At 33.8% G+C, this 19,029-nt stretch overlaps 1 protein-coding gene across 43 annotated transcripts in view; it reads right to left on the reverse strand.

The window, feature by feature from the left end:
• The window catches only part of LOC149418217 (uncharacterized), a 598,424-nt gene that overhangs the window by 159,460 nt on the left and 419,935 nt on the right, over nt 1-19,029 (reverse strand). Inside the window, exon 5 of one of the 43 annotated variants that reach the window (XM_089639786.1) lies at nt 1,413-1,657. The exons of 39 other annotated variants lie outside the window; for them this stretch is intronic. In XM_089639786.1, the coding sequence (XP_089495912.1) occupies nt 1,428-1,657 (230 nt within the window). In that variant the 3' untranslated portion in view covers nt 1,413-1,427. Of the gene's footprint in view, nt 1-1,412; nt 1,658-9,533; nt 9,803-15,456; nt 15,732-18,079; nt 18,289-19,029 lie in introns of those variants that run through there. 3 more of the 43 variants (XM_089639765.1, XM_089639764.1, XM_089639796.1) reach the window with 3 other exon arrangements.

The raw sequence follows: 19,029 nt of genomic DNA on the forward strand, positions 1-19,029 counted from the left end.
GATAGGTACTATATACTATAGGTACTAGGTGTACTTTGTACATCAACAGGGATATCACATACAAATAATCTAACATAATATCATGTCATAATCAACACATTATACAATATACCATAAGACGTAATGGACACATAATACTGAGAGGTAATATAAAGTTATCGGAAATTGATAAAAAAACGACTAGACTTGTGTTAAAATTGTTTAACATAAGCTTTATAAAATAATATCAAATTTAATTAAATTTGAAAGGATTCAAGTAAATTCGACTATGTGCCAATACAGATTGATCGACTATATTGCCCGCAGACTTGACTCACCTCACGCGTTAATAAATCTAAAAATAATAATACCTAAAGCCATTACACACGAGGAACATTATATAATTCCAAGTATATGGGAGAGGCCTGTCTCACGATAACACTCGTCATATAATAGAAGTCACAGAAAGGTAACATAATATGTAATTTATGTGGACTTTGCCTAGATGTATATTCATTGATCTGCTAGTCGAGCGATACGTTGTAAATTATATTTCCCCACTCCTACCGAGCCATGTCAGGCTTCTACAGTACCGTGCCCATCTACCACTACTTACATATATTATTATAATAATGTTATAATATTGTTATAACATTATATTTATGCATCATATTCTTCGTATGTCACGAGCTTTAAGCTACGACGTGATATTAATTTCATTGCGGTGAACGTTAAAACAAACTATCCACTAAAGTGCAAAAAATTGTACTCTCGAATATTCCCGTACGTAACCGAATTTGCGAAAATTTTTGAAAATATAATTCAGGCCGTTTTGTCTTGTTTTTCGAAAGTAATGGAGATTTGTATTTAAAAACTCCATAAAATAGTCAGCAAAAAATGTTAATCTCGCTACGCCAAATGTCGTATAGTTTTTGTTGCTTCAGATTAACAACGTTCAACAAAATTTCCGCTTTATACACGGAGCAAAATGATCCTGTTATAAATGTGACAGCATGCCAACTTTCTAATAAAATATTCGTCATTAAGAAGATATCAAGAACACGTGTTCTTTTCCCAATAAATATGTTGACGGAATGCAAAAATATCAATGTCAGTATTTGTATGAACACATGTTCCACCGTCATCACAAAACATTCGCTTTTGACTGATAATTTGTTAGGAACTCTTTCATTGCATTCTCTGTAGGCCTGCAGTCCCATTTTTAACAAGCAAACGAATAATTACACTAGGAGTTGAATAAATTTACAGTATTTGATATAAGTAAGTTTTCTCCGTGTGCCTAGTAACGTTTAGGTAAAGTAAGAACGAGAAGCAACCATGTAAATATCTATTTGTTGGCCTTTGGCTCGCTCCTCTTCGATTATTAAAATAAATAGAACACGTGTGGATTGAAAAATAGGAACAAATTCATTAATCACATAAATCTTCTATTTAAAATAAAACATATGTCTAGGGAACGTCCTGGCTATTCGATGCTTGGCCGTCTGGGTGTGTCGAATCAAAATATGGACCTTTGATACCATTATGGTCTTGCAAAACTTGCAGAAAACCTTACCGTTATTTCCTGCCACGCGTTCTATCCAGTCCTGGAACCTGATGTCTCTGAACCAATCTTCCCTAAACTTCTGCATGTGAAGGTTCCTCAACCGGAAGAATACTGCAATAAAAAGGCATGCTTTAAGTGCATCTGAGCGTTTTATTCTGCAGTCCATCGCGTTGGGTCGGTTTTTAACTATCAATTGATTAAAAAAAATAAGAATTGAAAACAAGCATTCTTCTTCTGCAGTAGCGTAATTTATTAAACATAATATAACAAATTATTATAAACATATAATTACAATACAAATTGAAAAAATCTCCCTAGAAATAATAAAGCCGCCGACGGGACATGAACCCGCAGTCTTCTGACTACCGATGAGCTACGACGGCTTATCACAAACCCGTCAAATAATTAAATATAAGATTTTTTTCAATTTGTATGGGTATTTCAGTTGAGTATTTGTTGTTTATAATAATTTGTTATCCTTTGTGCTATGCATAAAAACCTTCCCTCGTAACCATTAGGTAATTATTAAAAAATAATAATATAATAAATACCTACAGGCTCAAACTCTACCTCGTGTAGATCCTGCAGATTACCTTGCTACGCAAAGCAATGTTTTTTTTAAATAAATCTATTTGAATTTTACTTTTGTTTGCGGAAATTAACCCACTTCCCGATATCCGATCGAGCTGAAACTCAGCAGATAGATTTGTTGTCGATGACGATGCATTCTATCAATTTGGTAGCAATCAAGCATACACACGCCGACATTTCCACATTTATCTTAAATTGGATGACACTACAGCAGTTTTAATATACGAAATAAATGTCGGTCCTACCCAATCGGGATCTGGCTAAGTAGTTAGCGCGGTCGACTCCATTACCTGGGGAGGAACGTTAATTAAACATAAAAAATATAAATATTTACTAAATGGGTTAAAATAGACAATACATGTAATATGCATTATAATTATTAATTTATTAACGACCTATTGAGCTTAAATTTAAGCTTAGTCAAGAGTCAGAACAATAGAAGAGTATGTATGAGACGATGTATGAATGTGAATGAGGCAAGGAGTGTGTGCCAAGACCGAGTTGTTTGGCGGTCCGTCCTCTCTGCCTACCCCTGCGGGGAAACGGCGTGATGGTTAGTTAGTTAGTTAGTTAGTTTCTATTGAGCTTTTACAGAACGATTATAAATTAAATTGAAAAAAAGAATAACATTGTTTTTGTAAATTAAAAAATAAAGCATAAAATACAATACCTGTTAAGTTAGTTAGTTCCAATTTCTGCTAGCCCGAGTGACGCTCGCCAGGTTCGATTCGCAGCGTTCTATTTTTAGCTAACACGAGTAAGGCTCGTCCATAGTTAGCGATGTATTTTACGCAGTTTGAATTTGCCTGCAGTTTGCCTCAGAGATCGGTCGTGTTTTTGAGCTGCTTATTTCGTTTTTACTATACTGTGCTCACATTTTCGTGTATGTAAGAATGCATCGTTTTATTTAACCTGATTTTTTAAAACACTTTTTTATAAAAAAAAACTAGCTTAAAGGGGTTAAGCAAATGCATAAATTATAATTACTCGTTATTTACATTAACTAAAGAGTGCTGAACTAATTTGGCTTCGAATGTGTCTAGTGCCCAGTCTATGTATTCTCTCCATCACAGAATTGAACAAGTCGTTGAAAAACAAACAAACTTAATAATCCGTTTTTGCCTACCTCAGTCTGAATAAATTGTCCACTAAACTCTTGATTTGGATTGGATTTGTTTTAATGTTAAACACTACTATCAATATGTATTTCAGGTTTATTTATTTTATACACATTATATATACATAGATGTAGATATGAGCATCTTGTGGAGTTAACAAGAGTCAAGTATAAAACAAGTCGAAATGTTTTACAGAAATTTGTTAAAAAAAGTCTTCCGATCCCAAATATATTACTGTGAAATAAAAATCGTTTAACTTGGGTAATAATATAATATATATACATTTTTTAAATATAAGTTTCGGAGAATTTTTTTTATTTCCTAACATTTAATAATAAATTTTTCGAAGAAACTTTCTTCTGAAAGCTTATCACTTTGTGATGGCATCATTTAATTTTATTAAAACACAAATAACTTTGTTTACGTCACTTTATTATATACAACCTCTACATGTTTCGTGAACGAAGTTCACCTCATCAGAAACATGTAGAAGTTGTATACAGGGTGTATCGGCACTAACCCGACAAACTTTAACCAGCTATTCCTTAGCACATTTGGAGTAAAAAATGTTATGTACACTTTGCTGTCCGGTAACATTTTTTTTCTTTTAAAAACAAAAAATAAATAAAATTTCCACACTCCGCTACTGCCCACAGTATAGGGGTAAAATAATTGGCAACGCCGCGCTACTGTCATCTCTTTCACACATATTCTGTCTCAAGTCCCGTGTGGTTCCCGCCACCCCGTCTCGTATCAGTGGTCAGTGCTGTTTTGGGAGTTCGCATGTCATCAAGTTTCTAGTTTCGTTTTTGTTTTGTTATCTAAGTTTTTACTGTTGAAATATGCCCCTCAATTATCCACCTGCCGAGCAAGCAGATATTGTTTTTGTTTATGGATTTTGCAATGGAAATTCACGAGCAGCCGTAAGGGAGTATCGCATGAGGTTTCCTGGAAGACGCGTCCCACACCATGCTACCTTTGTCCAGGTTTGTACCCTATCAATTGTTTATTGAAACTATTTACATTCATTGATAATGCCAAAAAGCGCTTTTGAAATTTAAACTGGGAACATTAAAAACATAACAAGGGGCCACCAACTTTAAAAATGTAAATTGTACTTTAGGTGATTTGTGTTCAGTGGTCACTAAACGGCGTTTTAAAAAGTTAATTAATTTTAATCTCTAATAAATGCATCATTCACTGCAATTGAATTCACTCCCTTTCTCACCATGGGATTATTTAAATTACTTGAATTCAATTTCACCCCTGTGAATCCAAGATATCAACCGTACCTAGTTAAGAAAATTATAATTTAAAACACTTTGTTATACATTTTACTATAAAAAAATGAAATAAATGAAGAGAAAACGTAAGTTTTCTGATATGTGCCTAAAATAAGTGTTCTTTAAAAATAAAATGAGTGAAAAAGCCCGCGATTGTTTATTTGACATTATTACTGAGCTGAATAATAAAAGCAGTTGTTATTTGTTGTTTTGTTTCAGATGTATCAACAATTGCGTGACTGTGGCATCGGACGGATTGAAGGCGCCGGCGGAGGACACAACATCGTTCCTGTGGCAGTTGAGGAGAGAATCCTGAACTTAATTACCGAAGACCCCACGCTGTCCGTGCGTCGGGTCGCTCTGATGATAGGACACAGGGAACACATGGCGGTATGGAGAGTTCTGAAGAAGCACGGGCTCAAACCTTTTCACTATAGGCGCTGCCAAGGCCTCATGGAGAATGACCACTTTTCCAGAGTCGTGTACTGCAGAAGAATGCTGCATAATGTCATAAGAGATGCAGACTTCATGAAAAACATATTGTTTACCGACGAAGCACAGTTCACTAAAACAGGAGTGCTAAATGTGCACAACTTGCACCATTGGGCTGAACAAAACCCCAAGCTTGTTCGGGAGTCGTCGAGCCAGGACAGATTTTCCATCAACATGTGGGCAGGAATCCTGGGAAATCAAATACTCGGTCCAATCGAGTTGCCTCCCAGACTAAATGGACCGATGTATTTGGAGTTCTTACAAGTGCAACTGGGCGAGATTCTGGAAGATGTGAACCTCGAATTACTACGGAGAATGTGGTTCCAGCACGATGGAGCCCCACCACACTATTCGATTGCCGTGCGGAACTACTTGGATGTCGAGTTTCCTGGTCGTTGGATAGGCCGTGGAAGTCCGGCCATTGCTTGGCCACCAAGATCACCCGACCTGACCCCCCTGGATTACTACCTGTGGGGGGCTCTCAAGGAAAAAGTGTATGCTAAGCCAATAGCCTCAAGAGAGCAACTGCTCGAACGAGTGATGGAAGCCGCTGCAGAAATTAAAGCAAATCCTGCAAACTTAAATAATCAAAATATAACAAGACTACACGCTTGCATCGAAAATAATGGTAGTCACTTCGAACAAATGCTCCAATAAAAAAATTAACATAAACTACATGTCCGCATTTTCATTTATTATTTATTGGTAAAATTCTCACAATGTCATTCATTTACACATCAATATTACCTACATATCAATATTTAATAAAATCTGTAGAAGAGTATGCCCGTCGGCATTCAACAAGTTTTTCGACAAGTGTGTCGAAAAGCGTCTTCTCTCTTTCCTACACACTAAATATTAATGGTTAAAAATGAGACGACTGATGCTTGTAAGCGCGCCAATACGTAAAAACAACGAAACTCGAATAAGAATTGCCAGGTGGGTTTTTTAATCGCTTTAATCTGACTTTAAACAATAATTAAACACGTAAAAATTATTTAATATAATATTACAGTACAGTACTTTGAACCTTCGCAATAAATTTATTTGATTTTAAGTTTAGTTTGTAGAACTCCATTTCAATTTAGAGATTTTTTTTATTTTAACAGTCTTATTAAAAAATTTATAAAAACAGTGTGTTTATAAACAAGTTCTGCTAGTTGTAATTATTATTACGCGTGACAGCTGTTTCACCTTCTGACGGCATTATCAAACTTTGGTAAAGCCACTTACAGACGACGTAAGTGATAACTTTCTTTTTTTATTATTCTGGCTTTATTGATTTCCGAGTAAATTGTCGTAAATTATTATTTGCTAATCCCAATATTATTTGCTAATGCTAATAATTAAGTGAAATTTTAAACAATGCAATAATAGGATTATTGCATTGTTAATTTCACTTAATGTCGTTGGTATTTCCAACTGATGACTCAGGGGTTTATTTCCCTGAATAATTAAGTATTTTGGGGTCTAATTATTATGCATTTCATTACATCCGATAATTTAAACAATTTTTATGTTGAATTGGGGTAAGTTTTATGGCTAAGGGAAGGAGTGGAAGGTGAGGAAGTACCTGGATATTCAGATCTGGTCACCAAATACGGCTAGTCATTTCAAGCAACGTTTAAATTCTAAACCTGGATATTCAGATCTGGTCACCAAATACGGCTAGTCATTTCAAGCAACGTTTAAATTCTGAACCTGGATATTCAGATCTGGTCACCAAATACGGCTAGTCATTTCAAGTAACGTTTAAATTCTAAACCTGGATATTCAGATCTGGTCACCAAATACGGCTAGTCATTTCAAGCAACGTTTAAATTCTGAACCTGGATATTCAGATCTGGTCACCAAATACGGCTAGTCATTTCAAGCAACGTTTAAATTCTAAACCTGGATATTCAGATCTGGTCACCAAATACGGCTAGTCATTTCAAGCAACGTTTAAATTCTGAACCTGGATATTCAGATCTGGTCACCAAATACGGCTAGTCATTTCAAGCAACGTTTAAATTCTAAACCTGGATATTCAGATCTGGTCACCAAATACGGCTAGTCATTTCAAGCAACGTTTAAATTCTGAACCTGGATATTCAGATCTGGTCACCAAATACGGCTAGTCATTTCAAGCAACGTTTAAATTCTGAATTAATTAATCAATTACGAAAAAGCGTGGGGTTAAGAATATTTTTTTTAAATTATAGTTGTAATTTATTGTCGATTTTTTAAAAAAATTGCGATATTTTAAATAAAATTTAATAATTATTGTTTAAATAAATTAGCAATCTGGCAGCATTCATTTGCAGGTGGTCAATCCAATGCAGTCATGACGTTTGTGTGAGTGCTTTCCTTTGTCTCAGTGTGTTGCGCAGCAGTTTTATATGAACCGTTTTTTGATTCATCGGGATTGTTTTTAAAACTATACATTCTTTGTACCTTCAAATTAGTGGAAATAAACTTAAGTGTGTCAAGCTGCTCGTTATATTCCGGTAATTCTGGAAGGCTTTTAACATAAGCAATAATATTCATAAATCACATTCCGCGAAGTTGTAAATAACTAAATTTATTAAAAAATATACGTTGTAGGATAGCCTAGCAAGTAACATTTTGACAGAGCACTTACGGTGATTTAAAAAACAACGGCGCTGTTCAAATAATCCAATTATTATTATTGATAAGTACCTAAGTGAGGAAAATTGTTTTTAAAAGTGCTCAGAATTATTGGACTTCGATTATAAATTCAGGAAATCTACTAATTAGTTTCTTAGTTTCAAAATTAGACTATTTAATACGTGAAACGCGTAAGAGGTGAAACCAAAGCATTCCAGAGGTGAAACAATTTAGATACAAAAATAAAACTGATGTGTACAATACAAGAAGACAATCAGTGATTCGCATACGAAAAATGTGAATAATCATTATTGTTAAATAAAATATTTCTTTTCTGGTACTGGATTATGTAATACGGGCTTCGTTCGCAGCAACACGCGAGAGTTGCGATGTTGCTTTCAAATTTTGACAAAGGATAAAACAGTGGTGACATGTGGTGAAAATATGTTTAATTAATTTTTTATTAAAAAAAAACGTTACCGGACAGCAAAGTGCACATAACATTTTTTACTCCAAATGTGCTAAGGAATAGCTGGTTAAAGTTTGTCGGGTTAGTGCCGATACACCCTGTATAATAAAGTAATGCAAACCAAGTTATTTGTGTTTTAAAAAAAGTTAATAATAATTGGATACCTGGATAATAGTTTTTTTCATCAATTAAAAAATATATTAATTGAGATAAAACAAAATTATCTAAAAATAAAAAAGGCCCATTCAAATAAATAATAAGTCATGCGGGATGTACCTACTTTTTGTAAAAATAGGATTATTTTATTATATAACTGCGTTAAATTTTATTTGCAAATCTCGACCAATTCGATAGCGTAAGGGTTAAATGAAATGTAGGTAAGCACTTTCGGCATGGAATAAAAAATTCTACGACAAAACTATTAATTTCCCGTAAAATATGAATTCAAATCGAAAATGTTGTTTGAAATCGAAATCGAAAGATTTGTTACACTGACTTGTGTAACAAATCTTTCGATTCAAGTGTAATACATGTATCAGTTTTGTTGTTGTTCTGAATACCGCCAAAGAGACCCAACTGCCCAACTGTGCGGCTATGTCATCCCCCATGGGGGTATGTTGTGAGGCTAAAGGGAGTGGGGCGGGGACGGAGATGGGGAAAAGGGAAATGTGGAAGTTCTGGGCTATTCAGATCTGGTCACTAATCACATCTATTGCCATATTAAGCAATGTTTCGGAGAATGGTAGTCTTTCAACAGGGAAATATACCATATCTACCGTACCTAAGTCATTAATTACTTGTTTAAAGCTTTAATTTATTAATTATAGTACATCTTAGTAATACAGTTGACAGGAGCTCATTTTTGACATGATGTAAAAAATGTTATTTATGATTTAGTATGTACAGTACACGCATTTTTGATACTTTATTCTAATGAAGGTCAAGGTATTAAAAAAAAAACTGTAAACCTGTAGTAGATTAAGGCCCAGTTGTTTCGCAGTAATTCAAATGTAACATTGTCATCAAATGGCCAATAAGCGTAATTTTGATTTTTGACATTTGAAAGGTCCACTTTAAACGCCGATGCTAGATCCGTTTCAACTTTCCATCAAATTGTAATAAGTTGACAAGCTTAACAACATAATAGTTGTTTTTTATCACATTTTATTGAAAAATTTTATCAAAAAAGCTGACAAAAACAGGCAATCAGCATTTAACGGGAACTTTTCAACTGTCGCAATAACAACATGTCGCTGAATGGTCATTTGATGACTTTGTCACTAGTGAATTTGTGCGAAACAAGTGGACGTAAAACATTTTTACTGAGCATAACTTGTTATGAAAATGGGAGTAAGTCGGCAACCGCTGAAAGACTCGACCTCAATACTCAATACCTCCAACTGCTAGAAAAGCGTTCTGTTCTGCCAAATAAATAACCGCTACATTTTGATAAACTCCCCCGTCGAAGTGCGAAAATACCTCGGAGGAATGTGAGTATGTTCCTTCTCAATGGCCACCACGCAATGCATCTGATTGGTGAAAGCGCAGGCTTTGCATTTAAGCTTGTCGTAGGAGGAGCAGCGCCATCTTACGTTCTGTCCCCTCTTGACGGAGTGTTGGTAGTAGGTGAATCCCTGACACATCAATAGAACTTTACCGTTGCGTCTCCTGATGTATTCGGCCCTTAGCCAACCTGGAAAAATCATAGAATATATATATAATATTTACGTTTCGAAAAAAGTTAAATACCAACATATTTAAGAGGAACTTTTGCGCTACCTTTTTCATACAAAACATAAATTTGGTTTTGAGACCAAAACACCTAACCAAAATGAAAATTTATATTTTTAATATAAACGTATAGCAATTGCCTCGTAACGGATATGTGATACTTTATTTATTTGTAATTTAAATTGTGACATATAGCCCGTTAAAGAAATAAAATTTTCATGATTTTGGAGGCAACTTCGGCAATTGTTAAATTACTCAATTTTTCTGTACAAATATAGTGAAATATAAAACTCACAAATAAAAGGCATTTTGATTGGCTTAAACTTAAAATACTAATGACCGATTTGATTTACATTGAAACCCAAAAGTGTCGTACATAAATTAAAATTTCTACCCAAAAAACGACTTTTTCACGTTTTAGTTTTTACTTTATTATTAGTTATATTACCACAATAGGTAAGGTAAAATTATTTTTTTATATAATACAATTAATTCACGAAAAATCTAAAATGTAGCAAAATTAATTAATTTATTTAACTACGTATCATAATTTTTCAACACAAATAAATGAGATAGCACATATCCGTATTAGATATTGGCTATACTTTTTTATTGCAAACATAATATTTTAGTTTTGTTGTGTACTTTGGCCTCCAATCCAAATTTAAATTTTGTATGAAAAGACTGCGCAGCCGTTACCTTTAAGATGGTGGTTGTTTCAGCCTTAAGGGGCGACATTTTTCACACCAAACTTAATTTTAGTTTTGAGGCCAAAATGCTCAACAAAACTGAATACTTTTTGCTAAATCAAAAGGGATTGTAAAGATCATGAATGTAAATTATTATTTTATTTGTCTATGAAATTTAAAAAATAGAAGTCTTTAAACGATTGAATTTAGTTAGTGATAATTATGATTAAAATAAAAAATCATTTTGAAGGGCTGAAATTATAATAAATTACAAACGACTGATTTACGTCGGAACACAAATTTGCCGTACATAAATTAAAATACGGCCCAAAAATTCCTTTTTTACGATATTTTTTTATTTATTTTATATTTCATATCAGTATCACAGTAAATTGGGATTGATTATATTTTTAAAATTATATACAATTAATTCACACAAAAATTCCCAAGTTGCCTATAAAATCATGAAAAATGATTGAAATTCTTTAATGGCCTATATTTTATAATTGAAAACACAAATAAATAAAATAGCTCGTATACGTATACGTACTAGATCACACCCTTGTGGGGAAGACGATATGTCTGTTCTCACTATCTATACCTACCGTCTGTCTCGGCACAAATTATTTATTCATATTACGTTTACCCTTAAGGCCCCGTAGTAAGCGTTAAAAGATGGTTTGAAAGGGATATATGTTAATAAGAATGTAGGAGAGAGCACGCTAATGTTAAAAAACGATAATAATTAAGCGAAAATGGTGACAATAACTAATTAAACACGACTCGTTTGAAATAGAGCAAAAATCTCTCGACAAATGCTTTAGTTGCATTTAAAGATACAGTGTGATTTTTTCAGGCCTATAACGTATTAAATAACAGAACAAATCGTGTTTTAAATAATTTTCGAAGCTTACTTTGCGGTTTTTTTATATCAAGGGAATTTCATATAATTAACGTTTCGGCATAATAAATGTATGGATATTATCTTAAAAAATAACATATGCTTTTTTTAGACGAGTTAACGAGAAACTTGTTATATATCGGGTATGCGGGGGTTTAAAAATTCAGGTAAACGTCTTTAAGATATTGCCACAAACAAACTACCCAATGAGTAAAAAAGTGAAGAAAAAAGATAAAATCGGAAAAGGTCACAATTATAGCCAGAAACTTTATATAAATCGGTAGAAATTGGGTAGGTATGCGGGGGCTTAAAGAATGAAATATATTTAGATAGTGTATGGAGTAGTATGGAGCGTTTCATACCTGTCCACGCGTCTCGGTCATATTGCATATTGCACATTGCACATTGCATATTGGAAGCAAACCAAGCAATTTCCACTGAAGCGCCCTTGAGCTAGTCTGGGTGTTGGGTGTTAATTACTGAGTAATTAGTAATTACTGATAATCGGTGCAAGAAATGAAACGCTTAATTCAAGTGCAATTATATTTTGCATGTTTAATCTTACATAGCTTGGATGAATATTTAGCTACACTACACATTGTTAAATAAATACATAAAATTAGATTAAATATGTTCTACAAAAACATAGAAATTTTCTTATAGGTTTTTTCATGCGTATAAATAAATGTTTATGTATTGGAATGTTTTCTATAATCCCTTTCAAAATAATATCTTCATTTGACTAGACAACTTGCCTCTTAAACTTTATTATTATTTATTCTAACAATAGATGCGATATAAAAATTTTTTTACTATACTTATTATGTAACGCAAATTTGTAGTTCACTGCGCTTAGAAAAAAATTGAACTAAAAACATACACCTACTAATGTGGGAAATATAACAATAAGATGTTCCAAAACTGACCAATGGGGAAGAAATGAAAGCTTCAAATGGGGTGACATTACCTGACTAACTAACCATCACACCCTTTCGCGGTGCAGATAGGCAGACGTTATGTCCGTTCTCTCTGCCTATCCCTATCGTCTGTCTCGGCACATACTGCTTGCTTCATTCACATAAATAAACCCTCTCGTACATACTCTTCCGTTATTATGACTTGTCTTAATAACGGAAGACTTACTCTGACTTACTCAAATATTGGATTAATTTGATCGTGCCATGACTTTCTCAGGCGCCCTCACTTCTTCTACCATTAATTTTCGCGTCACACATTCTTACACTTCTATCTTTGTTCATCCGCTCTATATGCCCAAACCATATACACGTCCTTTTCTTAATCTTAACAATTACGCATATTGAACCCATTGCCGTGATATTACCTATTCAAAACATTGTTGGTTTATTGTAAACGACCACTAGTAAATCTTTTATTATTCCACTAATCCGCCGGAAAGGCTTGTAAGTGGAATATATCACCCGTGCGATTGAAATGAGGTTTATATTCCGACTTTATCAGTCTTATTTATAGTCGATAATACGGGGGTATAAGAATGGTATTATTAGTAGAAAACGTTACTCATAATCAAGCGAATGCTTATTGCGTATACCGCCCGACCCAAAGGATTAGGAAATTAGGTATTACAATCGTATTTGGCGGGCTTTGTTAACAATCTGGTTGATTTGACAAATGTCGATCTGTCGCGTATTAAAAATGTAAAAAGCAGTAATACCCATTTGCCGCACTATCGGAAGGATAATAGTTTAAATCGATTTACCAAAGCAAATACGGAACACATAAACGATTTTTTTTTATATACATTAACCCCACATAGGAGGCCCTGAGGAAAATAATTTCCCTCAGGGCCATAATTTGGAATGCCGTGTGGGGGTTCCTTTTTAAGGAAAGGAAGGAGAGGAAGTTCTGGGAAGGTAAAATGTATATGAGGTGGGTAAGAATGACTAAGGAATCAGTGTGTGCAGGAGTGACGGACATCCTTCCACTGACGCGCAAGGGTCTTGCCAAACAAGCCTCTCCCGATCTGGTACGCCACGCAGCTGGTGGCAGGAGCATCCTGAACACACCTCACCCGATGGTGTGTTCAGGATACGCCTAAATTGGCCGGATTTCGACGCAATTAAAAACAGACAGACATCTGAAGAAACGAGAAATAAACAACTAAACGCGAAAATGACCGTATTTTCGATGTTTGGAACAAAGTGGTGCCAGTCTAAAAAAATCTTGCATGAATGTTATTATGAGTAACGATTTTAACCCGAGCAGTAAACGGCTCTCTTCACTGTATACCAACGCTGTAGCGGCGTATTAGTGAATCTTTATAAGTAAGACGGATTATGTGGATAATTAGAGATAATTAGAATTATATAACTCATTGGGGTGGGATAGTGGTTAATGCATAAAAGAAACTGTGCTTACAAACGAATATGGAAAACAAAATCAACAATAATTTACATATATGTATAAACAAGTAATCTTTCCACCAATTATGAAAACTTTTCGGTGCACACTCACACAATATGATTATTTTGTACACATTATTCCAAATTAATTATACCACATTTTCATCATTTATTTACTTAAACCTATTTTGTCATCTCTTATAAAACGTCAATATTTATACACAAGTACCATTGTAATAAAAGGCTTGATATATGGGTGTACTTTCGTAAGATACACACATAACTGCAAAAAACATTAAATATTTACAACTATTGTAACATAAATCAGGGAATCCTGTACAGAAATAAAAAATATATTCAAAATAAACATTGGAATGTAGGAATGGAATATATGTTAATTTTAAAGATATCACAATGATAAATAATAACAATAGAGAATGCAGAGAAGAACAATGCTCACAATAACATCGTAGCATTAATCTAAAATAATGGAGGAATATCTATAGATAAACGCGAATAAAATATGTTTATGTGCGAGTAGCTAGATTTTCGTACATTTTATCAACACAACGTACACAATGGTATGGCAAGATGTACAGATTGCAGATTGTCCATTCTACATTACAATAAACGTATCACACCGAACTGTCAAGCACCTGAAAGTGTGTATCGAAGTGTATTAAAACACACTAAATATCTTATTCGTTTTTCAGTTATACATAGAATATGTAAATATATACACATAATATGCGACAATTATATTATAATATATATATACATATAGACACATAGAATTATGATTCATTTCAAGCACTTAGGATCAATAAATAGAGGTAAGATATTACGTTAAATGAGTGACGGTGCCCTGAATTAAAATAAGCTATTTTAAAACAATTATAACAGTAATAGTTCAATTGCTTGGTTTAAATTTAAAATGTGATCCAGGTATTATTTAGCGATGCGACCAACAGATAGTCGGGTACAACGCTCCATTATTGAAGAATGAACTCTCGTTCATCTTCGCCAGTCTATTCTTCCTTGCGTAATTCCTCGACAAGGATCATTTCTACATAATATAAGTAAACAATAAATGAGCTAAATTTCAATAGCTTCTTTTAAATGAAAAACATGTTATAGGTATTATTTAGCGGTGCGACTAAGTATCCTGCTCCAACGCAAGTTTTAACATTCACTAATTGAAGAATGAACTCTCTTTCATCTTCGCCAATCTCTTTGTCATTGCGTACCGCTTCGATAAGGATCATTCTACACAATGTAATAAATGAGCAAATAATAGATGAGCAAAATTTACATTGCTTCTGTTAAACATGATTTAGGTATTATTTAGCGGTGCGACTAGCAAGTTATCTGTTCCAACGCTCCCTAATTGAGGAATGAACTATCGTTCATCTTCGTCAGTCTGTTCGAAGAATCCTTGCATACTGCTTTGACAAAGATCATTTCTACATAATGTAAGAAAATAATAAACGATAAAAGTTCATATCGTTTTTTTTAATGAAAAATATGATTTAGGTATTTTTTTGCGGTGCGACTAACAAGTAGCCTGCTCCGACGCAAGTATGAACGTTCCCTAATTGAAGAATGAAGTCGCGTTCATCTTCGCCAGTTTCTTCTTCCTTGCGTACCGCTTCGACAAGGATCATTTCTGCATAATGTAGTCTATGGAGGGGGTCACGGAGATGACTTGGGAGTGCGCGTACTTGGGCACGGGCGCGACGTGCGAGTGGTTGTCCTGCACGGCGAGGATCGCGTCGTGTACTGTGTGCACGTACGCAGTGCATGTTCTTCTGGTGCAACGCCACCGGACTTTTTGTATTTCAGGATGCATCTTCTCAGCGTAGAATGTATAGCCGTTCAGCTTCAAGTGTCGCCGACCGCGATTTGATATCACGAACTCGACTGCAATGAAAAATTCAGTTACAGCAGTGTTCTAGGAATTTATATGATTAAAACAATTAATTATAAATAAAATAATAATATTTAAAATTTAACGATTAACAAAACTTAACACACCTTGAGTTAGAGGAAAAATTAAAATTCAAGTCATAACAGAAAAAAAGCAATGTTACTTTAACTTCTTTGTTTAAAAGTAATAAGAGGTTATTCTTCCCCTTAAAACCTAGATTTACCAGATGAATAAACTAAAAAAAATTGGATTAGTTAATCACTTGGAAAGGCAAATGAAAATAAAACTAAATTTTCGATGGAAACATTTATTAAGAAAGAAAACAATATATTAAAACCATCTTACAGGGTTGAATTCTTAAAAACATAGTAATATAAACATATTTATGTACTTTAAAAATCTGTATATTTATGAAAACAATGTTCTTTGTTTATTTCCAAATCGCACACCGGGTGTTAAATCTTTAAAAACATAAAAATAGTTGTTAATGGAAAAAATTCTGCTCAACAAAATCAAATATATGTTTGCATTTGCACTACTATTTTACACCCAGAATGCGAAATGTAACATTAATTATAAAAATTCATGTACCCTATTTAGTTATATTTATTTTTGTCAATGTAAGGGTGTATGGTAAATCATAAATAAATCTAAGCAAAATTATACACACACATATTCGCTCCCCGTTATTAATTATTGAAGAAATATATTTGTACAGAGCCCTTGAGGTAATTTTTCACGAAAACGGCGCTATATAAATTGGCCAAATATTATTATTATTATTATTGTCTCCCACTGAGCATTTTAAAGAGAAAAAATACTTGCATTAAGAACAGAAACACAATATATATTTTTTTATATTTTTAGTTTGTTAGGTTCTATTGCACAGTAATTTGACTTATTAATTTAATTACAAAAATATAAGTTTAAAAAAAATATTATTACTTAATATTATGATATAATATACATTATGCTATTATATTATATAAATATTATGCTATTATATTTTTATATTCTACTGTATTCTTCCATACTTTCTTATATTACTATATATTCATTTACATTATTTTATGTTCTTAAATATTCTTTAATAATATGTTATTTTATTTTATATTCTCTCACATTCTTTATGTTAATGTATAGAAAATCGACCACCATAACACGGGCATGTGCCTAGCATGGTGGTCGAAAAATTCCTCAATGCATGTAACAAATAATTTCATTGAATAAAGAAACTTTAAAAAAAAAAATGTGTTCAATGATTACGAAATCAGCTGTCCAAAGTTAAAATCTGAAACAGAAACATTATTAGTCTAGCCAAAACTGCAAAGCATTTTTAAAAAATTAAATTAAAAATTAATTTAAAAGCTTTAAAAAATCGACAGCATTTAGTGTTATACTAAAAATTACTTGAGTAAGAAAATTGGAAAATCGAAAAAAAATTACATTCTCTGTTGGAAAGCGTTTATAATTTGGAAAACTTAAGCCTGCATATGAACCAATTTCGACAGCTATCAACACAGAATATATTATAAAAAGTAATAAAATGACCTTTACAAAAAATGGTACAGGTATTTAATATTTTAACTTTGGACAGTCAATCTGTAGAAGTTATTAATTCGTAAGCAATTTTATAAAATTCTTTAAGTAGGTGCAGAATACACAATCATACTTTAAATAAATAATGCACAAATCAAACTGAATAAAATCTCTCCACATAATACGATTACGTGGTTATATGATTATAGGATCGAATTCCTGTCGTACACACACATGGAGAAAACATACTGATTTAAAATATTGCTAATTTACCATGAATCTCTTCAAATTATTAGTAATCGTGATTGCAGGCTCTTAATGAAATGATAGGTTTCCTAATAAACTGTTAAAATGAACGAACGTATTATCACGAAAATACGATGTCGTAACACGTGTTCACTAAAATCCTAATATTTCAGGATTTCGTCGTTGTATATTAACAAGGCAAATGCAGGTGCATAAACACGTGTTCCGATAAATAATTTACTAATAGTTTTTTTAGTATACGGCCTGAAATCCCGTTTTAACCGGATTACCAATAATACAACAAGCTGACCCTGCATATGATTATGTTCGTAGCTGGTTTTCGCCATGACCGAACCCCTTGCGTACAAGCTGACCCTGCATATGATTATGTTCGTGGGTGGTTTTCACCATGACCGAACGCCTTGCGTACAGGCTGATCCTACATATTATGATTATGTTCGTGGCTGGTTTTCATCATGACCGAACCCCTTGTGTACAAGCTGACCCCACGTATTATGATTACGTTGGTTACTGGTTTTCACAATGACCGAACGCCTCGTGCAGGCTGACCCTACATATGATTGTGTTCGTGACAGGTTTTTACTATGACTGAACCCCTCACGTACAGACTGGCTCTGCATTTGTCGTTTCGTCTGTTGCACAGCCAACGCGTAAAGGTCCGACCCTCCTTCTGAAAGGTAAACCTGAAGGTTCCGATAGCTATAGCTTTTCGTCCTCTGTTGGTCGTCACAAATGAAGCGAAAGCTAAAAAAATAATAAAAGGTTAATATTGCGGAACAAAAACAAAAATTCACATAGTTTGTGTTATTAATCACCAACCATATTTGGGAAAATAATAAGAAGAATCTTCATAAATTATAAGTTAGTTTATTCAGATGTTTAAACGCACGGATAATAATTTACTAGGACTAAAATTAATCTTATTTTATAATAAATTCAAGATTGTATTGAGTTATGAATTTGTAACCTCCAGATTTAAAGGCCTAACCTAATAAACTCTTCTCTATCTCAAAAACGGCGCATGTATGGGATTTGTATATTGGTGCGTATGGATATGTAACACCTCACATTAGTTTCCGATTGAGCAGAGTTGTGAGGCGGGTTAAGGTAGGGGCTGTATGAAGGGATTTATAAATGCGGGACTTGAAGAGGCCCTGATTATATGAAAGAGGAAAAACAGATCCCGTCGGCACTTACACAAAAACGAGTCGAAGAAACGGCCCTTTCTCGTGAAGCCAACGTCAACTATGAACGTTCCGCTCGTGTACGTCGAGTTTCACGTACGTGCACCGGTTCCCAGGGTATCCGTGCTGCTAGTTCCTTAGAGCAGGCTCCTTTGAAATACATTAGAGATGGCAATCGGTCTGTTAACAGATTTTCAAACTCAAGGACTGCCCTCGTTTGCACAGGATCAAATAGGTTTATCAAGTATTGTGGGGTTCCAGCCCAGTGAAGGCTCCCAAGTTCAATTGCTGAGCGTACTTG

Source organism: Hesperophylax consimilis, chromosome 14 (genome assembly GCF_061612785.1).
Source record: "Hesperophylax consimilis isolate HC1 chromosome 14, BYU_Hcon_1.0, whole genome shotgun sequence".
Taxonomy (NCBI): Eukaryota; Metazoa; Arthropoda; class Insecta; order Trichoptera; family Limnephilidae; genus Hesperophylax; species Hesperophylax consimilis.